Below are 25377 nucleotides of genomic sequence, written 5' to 3'. Positions count from 1 at the left end.
AATGGCGAGGACATACAGCAGAGGGCTGCAGGTCAAAGTCAAATCCGGGCCGCTGCATTCAGCCTTTAGTGACATATGGTTTCCTGCTCACACTGTTAGCTAAACTGGTGCCACTTAAAATTTAAGCCTAAATACATTTTTACAATCTCATGACCTGCACAATGAGGCAAATCCTTTTTTTCTCCTTCATTTTATCCATTTGTTAAGATCACATACTCAAAATAATTTATGTAAAAAGGAAAATACAAATTTTACACACATTAAAAAAATGTTTGTGTAAATGAGTTTTTACAGACTGTAGCACAGGCAGATTTTACAGCAGCAATTTTGCCATGAAGTAACAGGTAAGCATTAATTAGGGGTTTGATATGAAAGCATCCAGGTGTGTGAACTATACTATAGACAGAATGAACTAAACTATTTCATCAGAATAGCTGCTGTAAGAAGGATGCTCTATATTTATTATCCATTTGTGGCACTTTTCCAGCATTTCCAGCATCTTCTTTTGTAAAGAAAGGCCTCTATGGTGTCTTATTTACTGTATCACCTCCTAAAGATATCGGGATGAAACCATAAACAGCTCAGACACGTTCTCACACACTTCCACTGACCCTGCTTAGCACTTCCCAGAACAGATTTTTGTGTGTTTAGACGCTAATGATTATAAACTTGTCATTGACAATGATTGACCATCTGTGTGTGTGTGTGTCACCGTGGACTCTGATTTACATCAGTACTTCCCTGCTCGCACACACTGTGCACTCCATTATCCCCTAGCAGAGTGTGTGTGTCAGCACTTCAGGTGGCACATTAAGGTGATGTGTTTAATCATCAGTTCAGCCACTGGTCTGCCCTCTTCACACGCAGATGTAACAGTGTGCCTCGAGATGTTTTGGTAGCAGACCAGTCAGCTCGCAGGCGAGGGCCAGGTGTGTGTGTTTGACGGCGTGAGTGCGTTGGATGGGAAGTGAGCATTTAAAGTCAAGGGTTTGCAGATTTTTAGGGTGTGTATCATCTTCTTCTCGAGTTTATGGTGTTTGCAAAGTTCCAGCGTCAGATGAGAATCTAATCGCAGAGGCGGACAGGTGTGTGTGGCCGCAGGGAACCTTTCGACAGTGCCGCGAACGCTCAGGATGTCTAACTCCACCATCAGCTTCTACGCCGTGTCGCAGTCTTTCAGCTTCTCAGACATTATTGTCATTGCGACCTACTTTTTTCTCAACCTCGCTGTTGGCATCTGGGTAAGAATCGAGAGGGGTGAATGAATTTGTGCCTTTCTACTAATTCAGCTCGTTTTGGATGTTTGTGCAAACCAGTTTGTGTGTCAGTCCTCATGCAGGGTGAGCAGAAACACACTGAGTGGATATTTCTTGGCTGGGAGGGACATGGCCTGGTTGCCGGTGAGTCCATCTGATATTAACTGTGGAAATAAAGGGTGATCTAACAGTGAAGGCTCTGTGACCCTGCAATAAGTTGATTTTAGTTTTCACAGATGGTAAAAGTGATAGATGTAGGCTACAGTGACTTTAGGAGATACACAACGTTCTGGGTAAATTTCTTCTGTGAATCAAGCATCAGTAAACAATTGTATGGTCGGTACAGGCACTTAAAAGGGTGGATTTTTTTTGTGTGTGTGTGGGCGGGGGGGGGGGGGGGGGGATAGAAAAATGTAGAAATCAATTCTCCTTGTTTTACTAAACTTCAGCCACACCTTAAAGCTAAAACTGTAAAGCCAAGCTGGGTTCTGAACTTAAGAGAGACTTGGTAGACTTATGCTTTACGGAAACTGTTTCTCATTAAGTAAATAACAATGTGATGATAAACACCGACGTTAATGAGGCTACATCAGAAATGAAAGAAGACAAATGCTGCAGTTGCAGGTTTAAGAAAAGAAAAGTTTTGAACCCTTTGAGAAGATTTTCCATCATTATGAGCAAAAGCATCAAGTCCACGAACTCTGCATGTAGGTCAGGTGTTTGCAGCAGAGTATTTCTGCAGTATTTCAGTAAAACCTCCAAACCTTTTCTTCTGTCTTGCACAGATTGGATCGTCTCTCTTTGCCAGTTCAGAGGGCTCGGGTCTGTTCATCGGTCTGGCAGGGACGGGAGCTGCCGGAGGCATCGCTGTCACCGGCTTTGAATGGAATGTGAGAAACGCAAAACCGCAGTCAGAGAAACATGCGTGCTCATCAAAACAATATGAGATGGTGTTCTGTATCTGTTAATGGTGATTAAATGCATTGTGGCATGGAATGAAGCAGAACAAGCCTGCTAATCCTTCGACAACTTGTCTCTTTTGTGGTGTGCTGACTAGACAAAAGGAGGGGGGGGGGGGGGGGCATATGACATTTGCAGCTAAATAAAAATAACATCACTTGCAATTACCTGCTTTACAACAGAAAGTTTACCTAATATGAACATGGCTTCTAGACCACAAAAGTTTGTCATTTCAGTGTCTTCCTTTCTTCAGCTGTAACAGGTAGCTTACAGCAGGGGGCAGCAGCAGCATAGCTGTCCTATGTGGACGCAGAGCATGCGTCTTAAATAAAGAGACCTGTGAGCTGACTCTGGCGGATTTCTCATTAAACACTTCTGTTTTCTATCTGTCCCCTTCTCCCCAGGCCACCTATGCGTTGCTTACTCTAGCCTGGGTATTTGTGCCTGTCTACATCTCCTCAGGGGTTGGTCGGCACACACAAACACACACATGCACACACACTCACACAGGTACCCATCTGCTTGTTCAGGCTTGTTCTGCAGGTACATTTTGGTGCCAGGAGGCTTTTCCCCAACAAGGATTCCCCCGCCTCGTAAATTCCCCAGCAGGGTGTTACTGCACAGCACTCACACACACACACACACACACATATTAGTACTCATTTTATTGTTTGTTGGAACATATATTTAAAAAAATAAAGTCATAAATACAGTTGTGAACATACTAAACTTCTTCATAGTCGGTATCTTGAATCCATCCAGAGTTTTCTTGAGGAAATAGGTCACTGGACATAACTCACATTTTTTCCTCCCCTTTGGGCCACATCCAGCCACATCAGGGGTGTCAAACATAAGGTACAGGGACCAGAACTGGTCGGGAAAGATGTCCCACTGGACAGCTTTGGAAAATGTTATGGCATGCATAGATTTTGACCTGTGAGCTGTGTTCTCATAAGTTTTACAGCTTTTCCTACTGATCCCACAACCTTCCACAGAAATGTCTGTTTCTGCAGTAGTTAAAAAAAAGACAGTATATGCATTTTTATAATTACAGTCTGGCCAATGGACTACCAGCACCTTTTCTGTAATTTGCACATTTATCACATAGTTTCACTGGTCAGACCCACTGCAGATCAAAGTGAGCTGTGTATGGTCAGTGGTATAAATAGACTTTGACCTTATTGATCTACCCGTCCTTTTTTGTACAAGTCATTCAGGGTTTTTTCCCCACACATCTTGTGATGCAATTTCACAGAAAAGGGAAGCTCGCAGCTGAGAGCAAACATCAGTAGTGTTTACTTCCTGTCACATGCACAAATGTTTTCTCCCAGACAGCTCACACTTTCTTCTACCAACTGATATTGCATTATCACTGAAAAATAATCAAAATGGCTATATGGGACTATCAGGCCTCCTCTGTATAGCTGTGGTACGTTGAAGATGTTGAACTGTCTTGTGTCCAGATCGTCACCATGCCAGAGTATCTGGGACGCCGTTTTGGAGGAGAGAGGATCAGAACCTACCTGGCTGTCCTCTCGCTGATGTTGTCCGTCTTCACAAAGATTTCAGTACGACTATGTGGCACAAACACACCTACATACAACCCCATCTGATTGCACAAGTGTCTCAGATGTGAGATCATTTGTTTGCCAACGTCGCTGACTGGCATGTTTCTCTCACCAGACTGACCTGTACTCTGGAGCCTTGTTTGTTCAGGTGTGTCTCGGATGGAACCTCTACCTGTCTACCGTCCTCATGCTGGTGGTCACTGCGCTCTACACCATTGCAGGTAGATGTGAAAGTGCATTACAGTTCACGTTTTTTGCTTTTTTAAAGAATTTCAACAATTCTGATGAACGTTAATTCTAATATTTTATTATGCAAACAGAAACAGAGACAAACACGTTGCATATTTTGGAACGTAAGACTCGGTACTTGTTTGTTTCTTTGCGCAAATAAAAAGCCATCTCTGTTTTTTAGGTGGTCTCGCTGCTGTCATTTACACAGACACCCTCCAGACGTTTATCATGCTCGTTGGTGCAATTATCCTAACAGTTACTGGTATGTGCTGTTTCATAAACACAAAATATTGCAGGGCCAATTTGCAGAATCAATATCAATCAATAATCGTTCAACAGCAGCAATAAATGTGCATCCACAGCTTTCAATGAGATTGGTGGCTACAGCCAGCTGGCCGAGCGGTACAGCAGAGCGATACCCAGTAAAATTATTCCCAACAGTACCTGCCACCTGCCACGGCAGGACGCCATGCACCTGTTCAGAGACGCCGTCACCGGAGACCTTCCCTGGCCCGGGATGACTCTGGGGCTCACCATACTGGCCACATGGTACTGGTGTACCGACCAGGTAAGTCTGGAAGGACGAAATTCAAATACTCGAGGTGTGAGGATCGATCTATATACTGGTATTGGTATCAGATTGATACTTTATTTGTATCTTCTGAGTACAGAATTGTTGTTTTCGTTCAAACACACATGAAAAATGTCCGAGCCTTTTTGTGTTGACTGACATTATTCAGGCAGGTGTTTTTGTTCCTCATAGATCCCTTGTGAGTTCCACAAAGATGCATTTGTGAAATGCCATTGTCGTGTTTGCTGAGGAATTTTACATTCTTTTTGTTGTCTTTTTAGTCTTGGGGGGGGGCCTGTCAAAGACTTGTCATGAAGTCACTTCATGCTGGTTCCCAGTTGTGCTCAAAGATCTGTATTCTAAAGCACATTTCTTTTACAAACCTCAGTGTGTTTGGCTCTATTTATCCTTTCTAGCACGCTGACTAATCTCAAGATTGAGGCACTGAAAAGCATGTCTATACTAAGATGCTGCTGTCATGCTTCACTGTTCCTGCACTTCATCATAAGAAAAGCATTAGACAGGCGCTGAGCAGTGGAGACTGCAAGTTTTTTTTCAACGCACTGCCATGACCTCCACGTTTCCGTTGAGTAACTAAATTATCAAGGTCTACACACATTGCAAAGGATGTTTCTGATGACAGTTTGGTCTGCCATAGCACAGGGTCTGAACTTATAATACTAAATAGCTTTTTAAAGAAATCTGAGAACGTGTTTATCTGTTTTAACTATGGGTTATGGAGGACTTTGAAGCTGGACTATGTTTGGAGAGCCGCTCCAAGAAGCTGAATTCCATTCTGGTCGATATTAATTTGATCTCTTTATGAGCCACAACAGTCCCAGTTTCTTATGCGGCACTTTGGAAAAAAGTTAGGCAAACTAGACTCTGTTCCGCTAGTGTCACTGCATCCTCAAACCTCTGCAAAAAGAATAAAGGATGGGCTCTGCCGTGTTGCCCAGATGCTGATTACCAGCCAAACCTCAGCTCCAGGCTACAAAAATCCCTTCAGAAAGCAAGAAGCTACAATTATATTTTTCTGCAAACCAGGAAGCAAAATCAAACATACCTAAAAATACCTCGGAGTGTTCATTCACAGTCATTTAGCGTGGAATATTTCCTGATCAGCTGTCTGGGTTGTCATGCGCTGTATGCTTGAGATAATATCTTTCATTTTTAGTAATGATATGCTTCCTTCAAATATTAAGATGTTTGTACAATACAGTGGGATTTTTAAATGAACTAATGCTTTGTGTGAGCTGGTTGAAACAAAACAATGGGACAAATTTAACTGTCTTTTTATTTACAACATTACAACTTCTGGTCCCATGTTTTTCACACATGTTCATACATCTGCAAAGGTAATCAGGGAAGTCTGCGAGTGATTTCAAAGCAACACCCTCTCACCATCAGCAACCAGTCCCCATGATATCAACACTAGAGCCTGCATGTCACAAATACATTGCACGGTGCGTGACATGGGCTGGCTGAAGAGAATCACAGCTGACCAAACACAGTACCATATCTTAAAAAAAAACCCAGATCACTCATAAATCAGTTGCTAGAGTGGATGCTATCTTGTTTTGCATGTTGTAAACACAAACACCTGATATGTTATTATCAGCGTTTATTTCCGCACAAACACGTCAGCAAACTTTCTTTTTGGTCAGGCACTCATTTGAAACCACCCAGAGATATCTGAGTAAAGCAGATCTTGTAAGCTTTGCGTCGCAGTTTCCAAACAAAAATAAGATAAAAAAAAAACCAACACATCCCACAATGAAGCATTAATGTCCTCACGTTCCCCGACTGGCCCACAGATCTACGTGACAGGCTTATTATTCTGAGGTGCTTTCTTCTGCGGTGCTCCTCCTCGTGCTCTTAAGTGTTTAAAAGTGTTAATTTTTGAGAAAGAAACTCCAAGTAATCCCGTCTGGTTGGCTGGTGGCTGTGGTGACGTGTGGGCTGCCTTCTTGTAGCCGGGACTGTGTCGTCTCGGTGACCGCCCGGAGCGGGTCTCTACGTGCAGCTGGGCCGAGTCAGGCTGGAGCATTTGGCCCTGCCAGTAGCGGTAACCTCCTATCACTGGGCCAGCTGCTCGGGTGGGCCGATGATAACTTCCTGGTTTGGCGATAACTACTGTTGGTCCTCTCGCTCTTGCATCACGACCCGGAGATCTAGAGGTCCGAAACAACTAAGCAGAAAGAGCACAGAGAGGGGATTAAAACTCTAAATCCTCCATTATTCTCTAAGGAGTACCTCGGGGGTCAATTCAGGGGCCACTGCTATTCATTATCCATGTTTTTCTCTACTGTTAACAGGAAATGTTACTATTTATTATATTCATTTATATCTTATTACACCATATGTTACCTGATTATGTCTTTTGGAAATATTTTTAAGCGCCTTTCTGTGTGTGTAGGTTATCGTACAAAGGTCCCTATCTGCTAAGAACATGAGTCATGTGAAAGGAGCCTCCATCTTTGCTGCCTATCTAAAGATGTTGTCCTTTATCTTCATCATCCTCCCTGGCATGATCAGTCGAGCTCTCTACCCCGGTGAGTGTACACGAGCGTGGGTGCTCAGTCACTCATGCGCACAGACACGCAAATACCTTTTAAATTGGAGGGGAAAAATATGTCATGTAAGCATGTACCGCAAGCAGGTAGGGACTTGCTTTTGGTACCACTGATGAGGCACACCTATTTTGACATGGGTTACATAAATGTGTGCTTTTCCAGTAAGTGCTGCATACTTTTGGACAGCAATCACAATTTGTGGGAATTTCAGCAGTGGTTTTGTCAGTGATTACTCATTACGCATTAAAAACGTTTAAAAGATTAAGCATTGTGTCATCTAGGGCAGAAACTTCCCTAATGGATTAAGCTGTTTTGTTTTTTGTTTTTTTTAATTAAATGATTACGCAACTCATCAATATAGCCTGACACTGACATCTTTGTAAAAGAAGATATTCAATATACATTATGCAGTAAAACAGTGTGTTCTTGTTTTTAAAAAGCTTAAAAATGTCACTTAAACTCTTGGCAACACTTTATAGAAACACAAATACATTTACTTACTGTTAAAAAATGAAGAGATAATAATTCATGTTTATTGTAAAGTGGTAAATTGTGTTTATAAGGCTTCATTTTAAGTGGTAATAAATATTGAGAAGTGAAGCTATAAACATTAAATGGATATCTGTCACAAAGCTATTTGTATTGCTTGCTTTAAACCGTGCCTAAACAGGCGTGCGGGTTGGCAACAGTGTAAATCCCAAGACCGGAGAGGAGAGAAGTGCACGTCCTGTTTCACTCACGGCTTAGTTTTGTTTTCATTGGCTGTTTGGTTTTCTTTTGGCACTAAGATCTACTTAAAAAAGGAGATTTAAAAAAAATAAAAGTTTGAGTCAAAATACACTCCTCTCTGAAAGACTACACCACAGGGTAACTGAGGTTTTAAACTGTGACTTCGAGAGGTTCTTCCTGAGCTTTCACATGTGACGAATGTGAAGTGAGTCCAGCAACAACACCTTGTGTGTACATCTAACAAAATGTGACTTGACGCTATGAGAATGAGTAATGAACCTTCTGTTACAAACTCACTAAAGCTTTATACTACTTGGTAATCATGAACAAATAGAACTTTTTTATATACTGATGCATGGTTCGGGTGAAAGAGAGGGTCAAAAGGTCAGCGACTCGATCCCTGACTCCTCATGCCTGCATGCATTCTTGGGCAAGATAGTGAACCCCAAATGACCTCTAATGCATCCTTCTGTGTGTGTGTGTATGCACTGATAAAGTGCTGTATGGATGTGTGTGTGTGATTTCCCATTTTTTGATTATTTTAGCATCACTCGAGCAGTAATACCGAGTGCTCACCTGTCCTATGTGCCTGTGTGGGGAGAGGTGCTCCTGTCTGCGCAGCTGCTGTGATTGGCGGATGAGAGCAGCACTGTCCTCTGATTGGTTGGGCTCTCGCAAGTCCAGCATGCTCTGTGAGAAGCGGGCCATCATGTTGAAACCGTCTCCTTGGCGTTGTCCTCGGCCGGACCCTGTTGTCACTCCATTGGTTAGCTGGTTATTGGGCTCTGGCTGCGCGCAATCGTAAAACTCCTCATCCGATACTGTGGAGTTACTCGAGGGTTCGTCATTGACCGCTCGGTCACAGTTGACCTTGGTGCTGTCTTGGCTGCCATTATCGTTGCTCCCAGAGTCCTGGTCATTGTCCTTTGACGTTAAGCGGCCACGTATCAGGGTCACCTCTTTCTGGGATCTCTTTTTCTTAAATGAGCCTTCTAGACTCTCCAGCTGGTCCATTTTTACCAGAGTGACCTGCGCTTCACCGGGTTTCTCTGAGGAGGCAGGTTCTATGAGCAGCTGCAGGGTGCGGCGTTTAGGAACAGGAGGTGCTACAGGTTGTGTCTGTGGAGGTTCTGCAGCATTTTCTGTTGGCTGTGAATCAGCAGTAACACTAGATGGTGAAGTGGACGTCTGTGCAGCTGGTGTGTGTGCATCCAGTGCTGGGGGTGTGTTGGGCTGTTTAGGGGAATCAGTTTGGTCTGTGTTGGGAGCTGCGGGGGATGGGAGCTGTTTGTTAGTTGGACTCACAGGAGTCGAAGGCTTCAGGCTTGTATTTGCAGAGGGGGTGTCAGCTGATCCTGCAGCTTTTGCAGGATGTGAAGCAGGCTGCTCAGTCTGTGCTGGCTGTGAAAGTGGTGAGCTGAAGCGTATAGCCTGACTAACCTCAAACCTCTCCGACCTCTGCAAGTGAACCTGATTGGCCCGCTTATCATCCCTGATGTTGATGAAGCCAATCACGTCACTTGGTGGGTCTGGCTCAGGCCAGGTGGGCAGGTACGGAATCAGGTATGCTTTCTCCAGATTGGCTAATCCTGGATGTATGGGTGGCTCTTCAATAACGTCCTTCAGCCGTGCTTTCATCATCTTTAGCCCAGTGGGATTCTGGGAGTTTGAGTTCTTGTTGCTGGAGTTCTGGTCAGATGAAGTGGGACTTATGTGGGTCCCCGTGGTGACAAGAGCGTATTTGGGGTTGATGAGCTTCCTGGCAACAGAAGCCGGCACAGGTGCAGGAGCCGCCTGAGGGAGAGGGTCAGGTACCGGCTCGTCTGTCATAGGAACCTTGTTGAGTGACACGCCTCTGGACGTGAGGTAAAGCTCCCGAAACTGGAGGTCAAAGGTCTCCACTGCCTGTCCTGTGATCACAGTGATGAGGTTACGGTCCAAACGAGACGAGGACCAGGTAAAACTGGAAAAACACAGAAATGGAGAGAAGTCTCAGAAGGGACTTCAATGTTTTCTTTGCACATTTTTTTCCTACCAGTTCTATTCCGGTCCTGTTTATCACATCTAAACTCCTTCTTCCAAGTCACAGCTCCCACTGAGAAAACAGAAATCTGAGATTCTAATAGTTTAATCATTATAACACGCTTTTGTACTCTGATGTAATGCACCACATTTTGGTCTTTGATCACATTGCATTAGTACTCCTCCTCAAATTCCTTCTAACAGATCCAGTCTTACATTTCACCGACATTTCAGTAAATAAGCAACTATAAATGACAGTAAACGGTAAGGATAACACACCTAAAAAGCAAAACAAGCAGAGCAATGGACTTTAATATACTTCCCTTACACTCTGTCAACATCTTTAGCCTGACACTGAGTCTCCATTTACTCTGTAATTTCAGCAGGTGAGGGGAATCAATTTTCCCCAACTGATCATTAGAGACCAACAAATCAGTCTGAATCAAACTATTTTAAGCCAACACTGATCCGCTTGTTCCTGAAAACACAATTCACTAGCCATGCCTCACAATGCATAACAACAAGCTGACAATAAAAAAACCATTCGATTCATGTCACAATTCCGGGGGAATCAGGGACCTGGATCGAGTGGATTCAGAGGTCAGGACCCTGACAGGTGAGAAACCATGATAACCATCAATAATGAGAAAAGCTGGGGTACGGTGGCTTTAAGCAGTTGTCCACATTGATGCTACGCTTTTTGTGTTATGTTAGCAAACACAGAACGGCAATCACTCTCCGTGTAGCTCTGTTTAGCTCTTCACCACAGATGGTGGTCAAGACTCCAGCATGTTCACCAGTTAGTTACTAGCTCCGTGTGTCTTGTATGGAATGCATGTGTATGACTGATTTATTAAGGCCATTTCCTGCAAGCAGCTGCATGCTGCAGCAGGAAGGACTGGGTAAGACTAAACCGGACCAGTAAACCTGCAGGTCAGAAAACCAAAACAGCGAGCTGAAAGGCCCTAAAGCCCTCCACAGCGCTATACAAATACAGGCCATTTACCATTTACCACAGAGGTCCACAGGAAATGCATGGATGCCTGTTTATTTTTGAGTGGAAAAAGTCATGCAATTAACGGCTAATTTAAAATATGTAATTGTGCAGATTTAGAGACACAAATGAACGCTGCTCACCTGTAGGAGCCAGAGATGGCTCTGTCTCCATCTACCAGAAGAAACTTCTGGCTCAGAGATCCACGCACCTTCTGCGCCGATCGCGTAAAGAACTCCACGCCTCCGCAACAGCGTACGCGCAGGTTCTGCACATGCACACATACATAAAGGGTTAGTGCTTGGTAACCAAAGCCTCTAGAGGGTTTAGTGCTGATGGATGGAAGGGTTTCAGTGAACAAAGGGCAAAATAAAGGAAACAAGAGAATGGAGAGGAAGAAAAGAATGAGTTTCCTTGTTACTCAAGAGCCGGTGCTCAGCTTTAATACCTCCATAGTCTCCCACTGGGTGCCTCTACAGGTTAGAGCATGGACTTTCTATCTACGTACGTGCATGCCTGTTTGACACACCCTGTGGTGTTTGTGTTCGGCTCTGTGATAAGGGTGTGGTTGACAGGCTGAGCGTTACCTCGTAAGTAAACGCTGTGTGTGAAATCTCACAGGGGACATTAACAACGGGAGTGATGGCGCTCACAATATCGGAAGAGATGTCAGATAAAAAAGAGACTGGCAATGCGGTAAATGCCGTGAGGAAGAAATAAGGAGAAGTGAAAGAAAAACATGTTACAGAAAGTAAAAAGTCTGTGTGGTTTTATTGCCTGCAGCATAGACAGGAATTTAACTGGCGTTGTTCTGGCCTCCAGTCCAAAAAAATCCCCCGTGAAACTCTTAAGTATTTTCTGTTACTGCCTAGACCAGTTCAACTCAACTTAAGAGAGCCAGAGAATAACAAAGAAAACCAAGCTATTGCAAACTAGCTGCAGCATGCACCTCACAAATACCCGCAGGCACAAACCTGGCAACCTACATCAATCATGGGCCGCCCAAAAATTTTCCTTTGTATAGTGACAATATAATTTCAAAAAGGTGTCTTTAATAACAGATGTTTTTTCCAATCCTCCCCCTCCCCATTACTGTATACTTATTGGGCGTACGCTTCTTTATAACTAGCCCAGCAAAACAACATCCATCCGTGCATGCATGTGACTGGCAATACAAACCTTTAGGTGTCCACGGTGCATATCAGCTCTGCCACACATGGAAAGAAAGCAGGGCACCGCAGCCATGTCGATGATTATGTACACAGGAATCTTGCGTTTGTAGGCCGCATCCATCAGGTCTCGAAAGATATCCACATCTGTAAACACATCCATCACCACAGCTATCACCTAAAAAAAACAGCACACATACACATAGAGGAAAACCACAAATGTTAGTGTTAGTGCTTCCTGGTCTCTGAGGGTGGGTTCTATTTCAGCTGCTTTTATCAGCGATATTCAATCCCCAAAGGAAGCTGGGAACACAAGAAATTTGAGCATAATATTCCTGTAGTTTAGAGCCTGTTAGGAACAGAGACTATTTTTTGGCAGAGAGGTGATAAAATGTGAAGTGGGTGGATACTATGTGCTGCACAACGCTGCAACAGTAGAGACAGGCGGCTCTCTTTATGTGATCCAGCTTAAAGATTACGTTTAAAACAGCAGCATTAGGTAGACTTTGGAAAATGATGATAAGTCTTGAAATTTTTCATGTTTTTTTGTATTACATTTATTGTGAAAATACATGTGCATTGAAAACCAGCCTTCACTTTGGCACTAAGTCTGATTCATTTAAGCCTCAATGTTTCTTTTGTCGCTCAGGTGCAAAGCTACTGCATGAACATGTACCAGCATTTATGGATATGAGAGAAAGACTGCTGGCATGTGACAAACTCTTTTCTGTTCTCGTGTCAAGACAGGACTTGTTTTATTTAAACAATATTAATAACAACATAAAATGATCATGCAAACAGCAACAGCCAACAAATAAATACATTGATAGAACAGTTATTGTCATTAACAATTAATCTGCTGATTATGATCTGTTGTCATTTCAGTCACTTGATTTTGTGAAAAAGTGTGAAAAGTGTTTTTCAGATGAGTCACAACAGTAATTTCCTGTCAGACCAGTAACTGATTACTTGCCTAATCATTTTAACGCCAAGCAAAATCATATTTATTAAGTGCACAAATTAAGTGATTTTTCTTCTTTACTTTAATGTGATGGTGAAGCATTGTTTTGAAACTTGCGGGTTTGTGGCAGTGAACTTCTTTATACATTCACTGACTGGAGAAATATTGAAAACAATTATTGACTGTGGTGCATTCACTGACAGCACAGAAAATGCACTCCAGTTTTTGATGAGTTGTTAATGCGGTTTCCTGTTGCTGCGTTGACTCAGTGCTGTGGTGCGTTTCAGGTCTCTCTATTATGCTGCTCGTCATGAATTTGTACTCAGCTAAGATGTGTTTTGTCCCCCACATTTTGGCTACATGAATGGAGGAGTCAAATAAAAACACCTTGCGATAAAATCCAAGCATCAAATCGCGAATATTAACATAATTCAACAAAAAGAGGTGAAAAGACAATAAGCTAACTGGTTAATTCTCGTCAGTGTGAAGCGTTTCTGTTTTGGTGGAGAACCTCTAAACTCCATCTTCTTCTCTGCCTACCTTCTGGGCTGACGCAATGCTCTTCCGCACCACTTCCTTGATGTGCGTGTGCCCCTCGGTTGGAGGCTGTGTGTGCACGGTCACGCGCGTGACCCCTCGGTATGAGATGGCCTCGGGCCAGCCTAGGTCCAGCTCTGCCACCGAGCCCTCAGACCGGTCTGGCCAGTACTCGAGAGACACCTCACCGTCTCCGGTCTCTTCCCAGGGCCCCGGAGTTGTGTTTCCTGGGCCTGGCGTCCCGGGTTTCTGGAGATGCTCGTACCCGGGCCTGTATGCTTCCGCCGTGTGTACAATCCGCTCCAACTCCGGTTCCGAGAGGAACTCCCGGACGCCATGCTTGCTGATGTATTCCGTGAACGCGTCGCGGCCCTCGACGACGAGTGCCTCGAGGGCCAGCCGTTGGTCCTCGCTGTAGAAAAACTCTGGTTTGCTCTCGCTCACGCGCCAGTTGACGTGGTGATCGTCTAGACACTGGACCTGAGATAGCGCCATGACCCCAGTAAACCCGCCGGTCAGTAAATAGTTAAACACTGAAACCACTCTGACCCAATTTCCACTCGTCCGTCCGGGGGTTCAAACATGGAAGAAGTGCGATCTGTCATTACGGTACATTCCGGGTCCGCGTGACCGGGGACAAACCAGACCAGTGGCAGATATTTTCATCTGAGGCAAATAAACCGCTATCAGTTCCTCAACCCGGGCAGGCTCCAGCTCAGCCCTGCTCTCGGGTTACAGCTATCTCTCTCTCTCAGGTGTGGTTGGAACAAAGCCCCCCTCCTCCACGCCCAGCGCCACGCCTTACACCTGACAGGAGCCGGAAAACTGCGGAAAGCTGCGGCCCGGCTCGGCTGCTCCTCCAGCCTCGGGGCCCGGCAGACACGGAGTGAGACGAACAGCTGTCTGGGTGGATGAGTGTGTGTCTGCCAGTGAGTCAGTCTAAAGCGGAACACACTCACTCGACACAAAGAAAGAAGTCACTAGTCCTTCGTTAAAACTTTTAAACTGTGTGTGACTCAGTCTGACTGAGGCGCTGACGACTCACTTTTCCACTTTTTATTTTTTTGTTGTTGTTGTGTCGGAAGGCGAGCCTGAAGCCAGAGGTGTACAGATGTTCAAAGAAAGGAAACTTCCCGGAAAGAACACAAAGCAGTCTTCGCTAACGTGGCGGTACCGAGCCTCTTTACTTTAAAGTGTCGCTGCAGTCACACGAAGCTCGTCCAGGTCCAGCAGACTGTGTGCGGCGAGTGTCTGACCCTGGAATCCGGCAACGGAAGCTCGGTGTCCGGGGGCAGAGAGGCGGAGTGTCCGGTAGTTGGTTAGGAAAGAGAGGCATTAAACTCCACCCTCCTGCCAGCACACAGGGGGAAATCTTGTTCTTCACCCCAAGTTAGAACCCTTACGAAAGCTAACCCATGAGGCTATAACAAGTTATACAATATGTGATGTTATTATTTGTTCATATATATATATGTATATATGTATATATATATATATGTATATATGTGTATATATATATATATATGTATATATATATGTATATATATATATATATATATATATATATATATATATATATATATATATATATATCTGTACCTGGAAAGAGTCATTCCAGGAAAACTCAATCAATGCCGTCCACCTGACCCAGAATCAGTTGTTTGTTAGATTTGTTTTTAACAATAACAAATTGTCCATATTTAATAAAGCCATGCCAGGTGTAACCTTCTGTTTAACTTTATAAGCGGCTCATAAATACAGGAGCTAGACACACAAAACTTTCACGGCTAAAAACTACGTTTAAATTCTGTTTTAAAAAAAACTATTTTACATTGACCTCAAATGCCACAGTCTGAAGCCATGATCTAATTTTTCTATAAACAGGTTTGAGCGTGAACATCATGGGACGCAGTTTCAATAGAGAAACTCCACCAGTTTAACATTAGTGACATAAGTTGACAGAAACCTTATTTGTGCATGGATGTTGTATCTTTTTTCTGATAGTTCACTGGAGAAAACTTTTAAAAAGTCTAAGGGTCATATCAACACATGGAACAGAGTATTGGTTTTATTTACAGTTTGACCCCAGCCACATCTTCTACTCATGATTTATCCTAAATAACTTTGTCTTTTATTAAGTTACATCGAAAGGAGCCAGCTGAGGTGGTTTGGGCATCTGGTAAGGATGCCCCCTGGGCGCCTCCTGGGTGAGGTGTTCCAGGCATGTCCCACCGGGAGGAGGCCCCGGGGCAGACCCAGGACACGCTGGAGAGATTATATCTCTCGGCTGGCCTGGGAACGCCTTGGTGTTCCCCCGGATGAGCTGGAGGAGGTGGCTGGGGAGAGGGAGGTCTGGGCCTCTTTGCTTAGGCTGCTGCCCCCGCGACCCGGCCCCGGATAAAGCGGATGAAGATGGATGGATGGATGGATGGATGGATGGAACTTTGTCTTTTATTAAGTTAAATTGGTTTATGGCTATGAAATGAAGAAACAACATTCACATGCTCCATGTACAGGAGCTTGGACACATTACACTGATCAAACAGCTTTAGACCCAGATTTTGACCATGCCCTTGTGGAGAGGGTCTCAGGATCAGTGCATGCCCTGAGTATGAGACAGCTGGATGGGCAATGCATCAACCACAAGGGTCACAGCAATTAGATGTGTCCGCTCTAAACTTCGGTAAGGTGAGTAAAGGGACATGCCATCTTATGTCACAAAGAAATTTGTCATCAGCTAAACAGGTAACGAAGCAGCAAATTGCAACGCAAACCAGTGGTGTTCAGGGTGGTTAAAGAGATAGAGCAGTGAATACTAGCTGGCTACTCCAGTGTGACAGTGAATAAGGGTTGTAGGTAGTTGGAACAGACACATTTGAATGCTTTCACATGGAACGACCCTGAATCTGCCCTTTAGTACCTTTCGTGGGACTTAAAGGGAACAAACTTGAATTCTGGATGAGAGGAAAAGTCAACTTCCACTCCTGCATGCAAACAACTTTTGACTGCGCCTCCATGTTTCAGACTCTGTAGGCTGTGTGGATCCAGAGGAGTGTGTGCGAGTGTGTGGAGCTGAGGTTGGATGCTCCAACATTGCTTTCCCCAAGCTGGTCATTGAACTCATGCCAAGCGGTGAGAATATGTTTTTTTTTTCCAAGCAGCCACACAACACTTTTCAGGTGTTTTCACGTGCATCTGAGTGTCTGCGTATGCATTTTTGCAGGCCTTCGGGGACTTATGATAGCTGTGATGATGGCCGCTCTGATGTCTTCGCTGACGTCCATCTTCAACAGCAGCTCCACGCTCTTTACCATGGACATCTGGAAGAAGCACCGGCCACGAGCCTCTGAGAGGGAGCTGCTGCTGGTTGGCAGGTGTGGCACTCATGTGTGAATGAGCTGGATGATTCATAAAGAAAAGAGACACGCTGACACAGTTTGCCTTTGCCCCAGGATTGTGACCGTGATTTTGGTGGTGGTGAGCGTGGTCTGGATCCCCATCCTCCAGTCAGCCAACAGCGGGCAGCTGTACGTTTACATCCAGTCGGTGACGAGCTGCCTCGCTCCACCCGTCACTGCTGTTTTCACTCTGGCCATCTTCTGGAAGAGGACCAATGAGCAGGTAGCACACTGACAATCAATATAATAAAGTTACAGCTGCAACTCGAAATTACTATTTTTTCTTTCATTCGTGATTTTTCTGTGACATGATGAAAATAGCAAAAATCACAGAGGTTCAATTACATCATGATGTAGTTAAAAAAAGCTATTTTATTCCAAACACACTTACAACAAAGAAAGAAAACACATCTGTAAGTTGTTGTTACACACTGAAGGAAGCTTAACCCTCCATCCTGGATACCTGCCCTCAGAACATTCTGGACTTTTGAGGTTTTCCCCTGTTTGCTCTGTTTGTCCTTTCACTTACACCGTAACGGCTGCATAGTTTTATTAGCCTCAAATGGGATCAAGCTGTGTGCAGCTCACACACACACACACACACACACACACACACATGCACACAGAGTGCTTGGTGTGGTGTCCCTTGTGTGTGAGCTCAAAGCTGTGTGTATCAGTAATTCACTTCATGAAGTGTATTGTTTATTGCTTCCTCCATAGGAGCCGGGGTTCTCACTTTAAACAATAAAAGTCATTGCTGATCTATGATAACAGACTGTGAGCGACAGAGGCCTGCTGTGACTGTCACAATTAAAACCTGCAGAATGAAGTGCAGAGGAAATGAGAAGGAAAGCGTCGATCGCCAGCAAGTAAAGACCAGTCCTCTGGATATTCACGATCCCTGTTTTAATAGAGCACGTCCTGGGTGTGTCTGCTCTCGCTGCTGGCACGTTGTCCACAGACTGAAAGAAAGAAAGAGCACTTTCTCAGGTTTTTTTGAATGAACAGGATTTCCCTTCCCTCTTACTGTGAATACTACTTCCCCTCCAGCTCAGTTAAGCTGCACAGAATCTACTTTAGAGTTTAGGTTTTTATTATTTTGTGTTTGCAGTGAAATCGCCTGGGGTTACAACATGAGCTGGCAATCACCAAGCAAACACACATTTGGTGATTTGGAGGTCAAAGGACATCTCTGTTACATAAAAGAAAATCTTATCCACGTCGGCTCACTTCGCTAACATTACACTACAGTGATAATAAATACTGTTGGCCATCAGTGCTACTCCTCAAACTAATAGCAGGTGCGCCAATTTGAAAATCCTAGGTGAAAATCCTTCTTGAAATATCCCATACGTCATGAACTCGTGTGTCCACACCACCCGCCTGCCCACCCAACACTCCCAGCAGGGTGATGACTATTCCAGATTGGCCTTTTTTTAGCCAAAGGGTAAAAATGTGGCAGAAAAAGTTTGTTAAATGACCTGAGTCTCTGAAACATTTAATCCCAAAAGTGAGCCTATTAATAAGCTGTAGAGATAAAAGTACTTGGCCACCTGAAGGAGCTGCTCAGACATGGAAACCCATGCAATGAAGCTCACGGCGCACAGGTTTTGTACTCAGGTGAATGTCGGAGAAGGTTTGGTGCAGTTATTGAGCCAGCAGAGAGTTGGAGATTTTTTACACACTATGTTACTGCGGTTACTAAATGCTTCCACTTTGCCATAATACCACTTAAAATTGTGGAATATCTAGGAATTTCACAAACTCATGAGTTGCAGTGTTGGCAACTATTACAGCACCATACATGAATCATTAGACCAAACCAGTGTTTGTAAAGGCAGACTGCACGGCAAGGTGCTTGGTTTTATACATCTGTGGCAATGGGACTCAAAACACCTGAATTCAAGGATTAAGAGGCGTGTCCCAATACTTTTGTCCATATAATGTCTCACACGGTGTCTCTGTTTCTTTTATATGTTACCATTTCACTTTAGACCTATTAAAAAGTTGTTATGAAAGGTGAACTGCATGGTTACACAAAAGCTGTGCGCTTTGTATGTTTGGATAAACACAATAAAAATACTAGAAAAATTTGCATTTCCTGCGAAAATGCAGTGTGGATGCTTTAAACCTGAAGCTGTCTGCAAAAAGTAGCCGAAAAAGCTGAAAAGTTGCAGAAATTGTAAAAACTTTGCAGAAGTAAAGGAACTTTGCTAAAAAGTAATAACTTAGCAGAACTGCAATATCTTAGAGGAAACATAATACTTGGCAGAAATACAATAGCATAGCAGAACTTTGCAGAAATATTGTAACTTACCAGAAACATGATAACTTCTCAAATATACAAGAATTTAGGAGAAATAGTATAAGATAACAGAAAGAATATATTTAGACAAAAATACTTAAACATTACAGAAACACTATGATTTAGAAAAACATAGCAGAAATACTGTGATTTACCAGAGACACTGTGATGAACTATGAATATTGTAATTTTAAATTAATACTATGTTTTAGCACAAATACTATAATTTGACAGAAATACTATCATTTGGCAGAAATACTATGTTTCAGCACAAATACTCTGGTTTAGCAAAATATTATAACATAGCAGAAATACAATTATATAGCAGAAACGCTATATTTAGAAAGAAAAATATAATATAGTAGAAATAGTATGATTTAGCAGAAATACTGTAATCAGCACATATACTGTAACATGACAGAAATCCCTCCACTTAGTAGAAATACTATAACATAACACAAATGTTATGATTTGGCACAAAAACCATGATTTGGCAAAAAAGCTGCTAAAATCATAAAAGTTTGCAGAATTATAATAAATGATCAATATTAAAAACTGGTCTGTGATAGTGTATTAACTTATAAGAAAAAAAAAATGTTGACCAAGGTGGGATTGAACCCACGACCTTTGGGTTGCAGACCTGTGCCACTACCAACTGCGCCACTGGGGGAGAGAGCAGGTGCCTGGAAAACAGGGTCATGAGCAGTCAGATTTAGATTGCGGAGAGAGGCAAAAATCGCCGTTTTTTAGAGTTACAAAACGTCGTGTAACTCAAAAACTAGGTGGACTAGAAGCATAATTCTTGTACTGGGCGGACTTTGGTGTACTTTGACTGCGATTTTCATTGCTCTTTGTACATCCGTCACTGAGATATGACGAGAGAAGAAACGGCAGACCTCAGATATGATTGGCTGGCTTACAAGCCATGAAGGCCCCAACATGCAAATTTGAATACCTGAGCCCTCAGACATGATTGGCTAGCTGGGAAGCCGTGCAGGCTCTGATTTGTAAATTTGAATGTCTCAGTCCTCACAGAGGATTGGCTGCCTGGGGACCTGGCAGTAATATATAGAAATAGTATGATTAAGCATAAATACTACATTTAGTAGAAATACTATATTATGCACAAATACTATATTAAGCATAAATACTATAAAAAGCAGAAATACTATAATTTAGCAGAAATACTATATTTAGCAGAAATAGTACAAAAAGCAGAAATACTATAAAAAGCAGAAATACTATATAAAGCACAAATACTATAAAAAGCAGAAATACTATATTAAACACAAATACTATAAAAAGCAGAAATACTGTACTATGATATGGTAGAAAAACTATAATTAAGAAGAAATACTATATTTTGCAGAAATACTATATTAAGCACAAATCCTATTAAAAGCAGAAATACTATATTAATCTCAAATACTATAAAAAGCAGAAATACTATAATTTAGCAGAAATACTATAAAAAGCAGAAATACTATAATTTAGCAGAAATACTATATTAAGCACAAATCCTATATCAAGCACAAATCCTATAAAAAGCAGAAATACTATAAAATGCAGAAATACTATATTAAGCACAAATCCTATAAAAAGCAGAAATACTATATTAAGCACAAATCCTATTAAAAGCAGAAATACTATATTAAGCTCAAATACTATAAAAAGCAGAAATACTATATTAAGCAGAAATACTATATTAAGCACAAATCCTATAAAAAGCACAAATACTATAAAAAGCACAAATACTATATTAAGCACAAATACTATAAAAAGCAGAAATACTGTACTATGATTTGGTAGAAAAACTATAATTAATCAGAAATACTATATTTTGCAGAAATACTATATTAAGCACAAATCCTATAAAAAGCAGAAATACTATATTAAGCACAAATCCTATTAAAAGCAGAAATACTATATTAAGCTCAAATACTATAAAAAGCAGAAATACTATAATTTAGCAGAAACACTATAATTTAGCAGAAATACTATATTAAGCACAAATACTATATTAAGCACAAATCCTATAAAAAGCAGAAATCCTATAAAATGCACAAATACTATCATTTAGCAGAAATACTATAACACACACAGAAAAAGAGAGAAGCAAGTTTTTAGGTCAGTCAAGCAGCCTGGGAGCTGCTAAATTTGAATCCACCAATCAGAGAGGCTGCGTACTTTTTCCCGCCAAAACAGGTGCAGCCGTTTTTACACACGCAGCAGAGAGACAGGATTTTTGCAGTCTATTTCTCATAGTGAGGACTAAACTCAAACAAATGACCATAATTTCCTAACCGTAGGGGCTAGAACGGTCATTCTTACACCGTTTTGTTCAGAAGAGATGGGGGAATCTTCAAGTGTTGACAATTTATCATTAAAACATGAATTATTAAAGATATTTGACTTGTAATGCACCATAACTGAGTAGAGGCGAAGTAAAAACTGCCTTGACCTGCCCTCAAACAACGCTTTCTAACTCTAAATCTATTTGGAGTATCGATATCATTCTTTCACCGTAAGAGACAGCAGGCTTTGGTGAACAACCATGGAAATTTTCAGGTCTCTGTGGAAATCCATTAAAAAGATATGACGAGAGAAAAAATTGCCTCATTTCCAGAGTTTGAAATCTGAAGAAATCTGAGCGAAGGACGAATTTCCTACCCTCAAACAAGTCTAACTCATCTCAGAACGGTAATAGGTGAGAAAAAAATTCTTGAATTGTGAGCGTCAAGAGTGTCTGAAGATATACTCGGACAAGCCTTATGTCTTAACGTCGCTTCGTTAAGGAGATATGACGATTCGAATATGCCTCTCATTACAGAAATCAAGCGGTGAATTTGAACAAACTCTCCATTGACTTTCTATGGAGAGTTTTCAGACTTTGTGTTGGTGTGAGGAGATTTGCCAAAATTCTATAAATCCCACAAGAATGATAGTGACATTTTCTGAAAGCCAGCAAAAATACCTACGTTTTGATGTATAATTTGTGGAGGTTGAGTGAAAATTGAGCAAGTAGCAAGAAGTTGTTCGGACATGAAGAGAAGACTGGGAAACCTACAGTGTCTCACTTAGAACCAACTGCATAGCAACCATAACAACCCATGTATTTTGTGAAAAATCACAAAGATGAAACTCAAAACTTGAAGAGGGATAAGATGAAAATGGTAACAGATATGAAAAAGCTGAATGATACATGAATAGCCCAATAATTTGTGAACATTTTAAAGTTTGAATGGTTGTTCTAGGTGAAAGTATGAGGAAGTAGTTAAGTTTCAAAAACAAGCAAGTTTTAGCATAATTTTGGAAGTTTTCCATTCATTTCAATGGGACAAATTAAAGGAAAAAAGCTTAATATTTTAAAAAGTATAATAGCAAAAAATAGCAAAAGTCATAGCTGGAATTAGCAGAAATAGCAGAATAGTTTAAAATTTGAACGGTGAAAATCGGCTGAAAATTGTGGAAGTAGTTAAGTGCCAAAAAACGTACAAAAAGTGGCAACTAGAATAATAATAATAAAGTATAAAGAATAAAGAGAAACAGGAAAACAATAGTGTGGATGCCTTAAAGCATCCACACAATAAATGATATTGAATCACGGGGTCAAAGGACACACATTACAACACGGGATGAGTCACACGCAAACCATCGAAAGTGTTTGCACAGGAACACAATCTGTGTCGTGTTCAAAGCTGGGCAGTGAATTAAGCTCATAAAAATGTCAGCTAACCTTGTAATTACTAACATAATATCTGGATCCTAGTTAGTATCTGTGCATGTTACATTATAGGAACTGTACATGTGAGGTATGTCTAAAAAATAAGAACAGGTGGAATGAAAATAAAGGAAAAATAAGATCAGATATGTACTCTGTGTGTGGCTACAAGGCGGTTATTTTCAAACTGCACAGATCACATTCTTCACTGAAGGCTGAAGGAGTCGGAGAGTGATCTGTGCCTCTCTGCGTGTTTGTGTGTATTAACAGTAAGTGAGAAGTGAGTGATGTGACGATGACAAATTATATCTCTGGGAAAGTGATGACATTAGCTGAACGCACCCATGTGTGGTTCAAAGTTGCCTCAGGAATGAGACACATGCTTCCTGTCCAATTAAATTCAGCTACTCGGCTCAGAAAGGCATGTAATCCAATCTAGGTGTATTTGTGTGATTTTTAGGGCGCCTTCTGGGGTCTGATGGTGGGTTTGGTGGTCGGCGTGTGCAGGATGGTGCTGGAGTTTGCCTTCCCTCCTTCCAGATGTGGCGTTGAGGATTCGGCACCTGCGGTGCTACGTGGTGTCCACTACCTCCACTTCGCCATTCTGCTCTGTGGGCTCACGGCAATTGTAGTTGCCGTTGTATCGCTGCTTACACCACCGCCCACTCACGAACAGGTGTGCACACATGGATACAATAAATAACACGACTATAAGGGAAGTAAGCTTGTGCAAGTATGGTCTGTGTCTGGTGAGGAAAACACTCTGTCACTACAGAGAATTAGACAGACTCGCACTCATCTATAACATAAGAGTCTGCACTGGGGTTGCTTTAGGAAGGGCGTCCGCTGTTATATTCAGCCAAAACAAACAGGCAGAGCATGCTGTGATGATCTCTCATGAAAAGGGGGGAACTGAAAGCAGCTTTTATTTCTAGCATCAGATAATCACGCTTATCTGCATCGTCCCTTGTTTACAGCTTGTGATAGCACGTTATACGCACTATAAATGCACATGCAATAAAGATCTTATACATTTTTGCAAAAAATAGCAAGTGGGGGTAACTTTTGAAATGTTAAAGTCAGGGTGTTGTCAGGTTCACCTCATGTCAAAATGGCAGTAGAGTTTTACCTGTTTCATAGTGAATAAATGAAACTTTCTTGGTTTTGCTTCTTCAATTTTTCCCAGGTGTGTAACCTGACCTGGTGGACAATAACTGAAGAGCCAAAAAGAGACATTCCTCTGCAAAAAGTGTCCTCCATCAGCCACCGTAGCTCCCAGGGTAAGTTTTGTCAGCAGTCATGCGGAATAAAAACCAGCTATCATGTGAAAAACAGTCATTGTCACACACACACACTGCTCTTGTTTTTGAGTAACTTACTGTGTCCGCTGTGTGTGTGTTTTTGTGTGTGTGTGTTGCAGACTCTGAACCAACACGGCGGGTGACGACATGTGGTCAGAGGGCAGGATTGTGTATCTCAGCAGTACGGCGATCAGAGGAGACTCCAGCTCCCAGAGTCCCCAGCATTCGAGAGAGCGTGTTGTGGTCGAGGTTCTGCTGTTTCAACGCTCTCCTGCTGGTCAGCATTAACATTTTTCTCTATGCATACTTTGCCTGAGGTGAGGTCAGATTTAACATCTGGCCTCAGCTGAACTGTAGTCCCTCCAACACGAGCTGGAACGTGATCCCTCTAGATCCAAGAATGTGAAGAAACAAACAGGTTTTTGCTCAGATTTCACTTGAATCATTAAGACATCGACTCACAGTGTAAAGCCGGTAGATGCCGGAGGACAGCACAGCACACATATGTATTAAAACAGTTAAATTTAGATAATAATCATTATAACAATAATGGGCAAATGCCATGGAGATAAAATGTTGAAGTGTGTGGATTATAACAAACCAACATAAATAAAAGGACATCAAACATCACCTTTAATTTAAAGCTTCACAATATGCAGTGAGAGCACATCAGTGTGGTTCAGGCTCTGCGTGTGACATAATATTGTTGCCTAGAAACGACATGCTCAGTGTTGATTATTTAGTTATGTTTAGAGCTTTGTGTGAATGTTTGCACTAAATGTTCTTTTGATTTATCCTTTTATTTACATGATTCATGAATTTTAATCAGAATTTCTCACACATGACCTAAAGTTGTTATATTGAAGTCTTTACTAATGGAAGCGATGGAACAGTGAGTGTAGCTCCAAATGCATCCCAATGAGAAATAATGAAAAATGTCATGTTCATTTTATCAGTAGTAATATTTCCATGTGGTCCTGTAATCTTTTTTTCCAGGTGATATCAAAACTAAACTGAATGATGTGTGCATAAAAAGATAAAAAAAACAGATGTTTGTGTGCAGACTCTTTATTCGGCT

General features: G+C 42.1%; 2 protein-coding genes and 1 long non-coding RNA gene across 3 annotated transcripts; 1 reads left to right on the top strand and 2 right to left on the bottom strand.

Annotated features, from left to right (window-relative positions):
• Nucleotides 1-902: 902 nt before the first annotated feature.
• slc5a10 (solute carrier family 5 member 10) lies at nucleotides 903-25343 on the top strand. Its single transcript, XM_006796149.3, has 15 exons — nucleotides 903-1241; nucleotides 1329-1400; nucleotides 2042-2146; nucleotides 2621-2680; nucleotides 3680-3784; nucleotides 3900-4005; nucleotides 4197-4277; nucleotides 4378-4583; nucleotides 7006-7141; nucleotides 16599-16706; nucleotides 16798-16948; nucleotides 17027-17195; nucleotides 23459-23674; nucleotides 24185-24278; nucleotides 24419-25343. The coding sequence occupies exons 1-15, from the start codon at nucleotides 1134-1136 to the stop codon at nucleotides 24613-24615; spliced, it is 1914 nt and encodes a 637-aa protein (XP_006796212.2). The 5' UTR covers nucleotides 903-1133; the 3' UTR covers nucleotides 24616-25343.
• On the bottom strand, nucleotides 5866-14856 carry sack1gb (scaffolding CK1 anchoring protein Gb). The gene is made up of 5 exons (XM_006796148.3): nucleotides 13578-14856; nucleotides 12087-12254; nucleotides 11051-11175; nucleotides 8468-9854; nucleotides 5866-6777 (listed from the first exon to the last, which is right to left on the bottom strand). Exons 1-5 carry the CDS (start codon nucleotides 14067-14069, stop codon nucleotides 6406-6408), a joined length of 2544 nt encoding a protein of 847 aa, XP_006796211.2. The 5' UTR covers nucleotides 14070-14856; the 3' UTR covers nucleotides 5866-6405.
• On the bottom strand, nucleotides 17325-24381 carry LOC118454596 (uncharacterized). The gene is made up of 2 exons (XR_004843803.2): nucleotides 24128-24381; nucleotides 17325-17934 (listed from the first exon to the last, which is right to left on the bottom strand). It is a non-coding gene; the product is annotated as an uncharacterized LOC118454596 (long non-coding RNA).
• Nucleotides 25344-25377: the final 34 nt, after the last annotated feature.

Source organism: Neolamprologus brichardi, chromosome 6 (genome assembly GCF_056152115.1).
Source record: "Neolamprologus brichardi isolate AB-2024 chromosome 6, ASM5615211v1, whole genome shotgun sequence".
Classification (NCBI taxonomy): Eukaryota; Metazoa; Chordata; class Actinopteri; order Cichliformes; family Cichlidae; genus Neolamprologus; species Neolamprologus brichardi.
The sequence above is the reverse complement of the archived record's forward strand: the minus strand, read 5'-3'. Positions and strand labels throughout refer to the sequence as shown.

Coding starts and splice junctions, on each gene's coding strand:
- sack1gb (XM_006796148.3), bottom strand. CDS start 14,069: ATGGCGCTATCTCAGGTCCAGTGTCTAGACGATCACCACGTCAACTGG. Junction 11,176..12,086: donor TGCACCGTGGACACCTAAAG/GTTTGTATTGCC, acceptor GTGCATGTGCAG/AACCTGCGCGTACGCTGTTG. Junction 9,855..11,050: donor GCCATCTCTGGCTCCTACAG/GTGAGCAGCGTT, acceptor GTGTTTTTCCAG/TTTTACCTGGTCCTCGTCTC.
- slc5a10 (XM_006796149.3), top strand. CDS start 1,134: ATGTCTAACTCCACCATCAGCTTCTACGCCGTGTCGCAGTCTTTCAGC. Junction 2,147..2,620: donor TCACCGGCTTTGAATGGAAT/GTGAGAAACGCA, acceptor CCTTCTCCCCAG/GCCACCTATGCGTTGCTTAC. Junction 7,142..16,598: donor CAGTCGAGCTCTCTACCCCG/GTGAGTGTACAC, acceptor TCCATGTTTCAG/ACTCTGTAGGCTGTGTGGAT.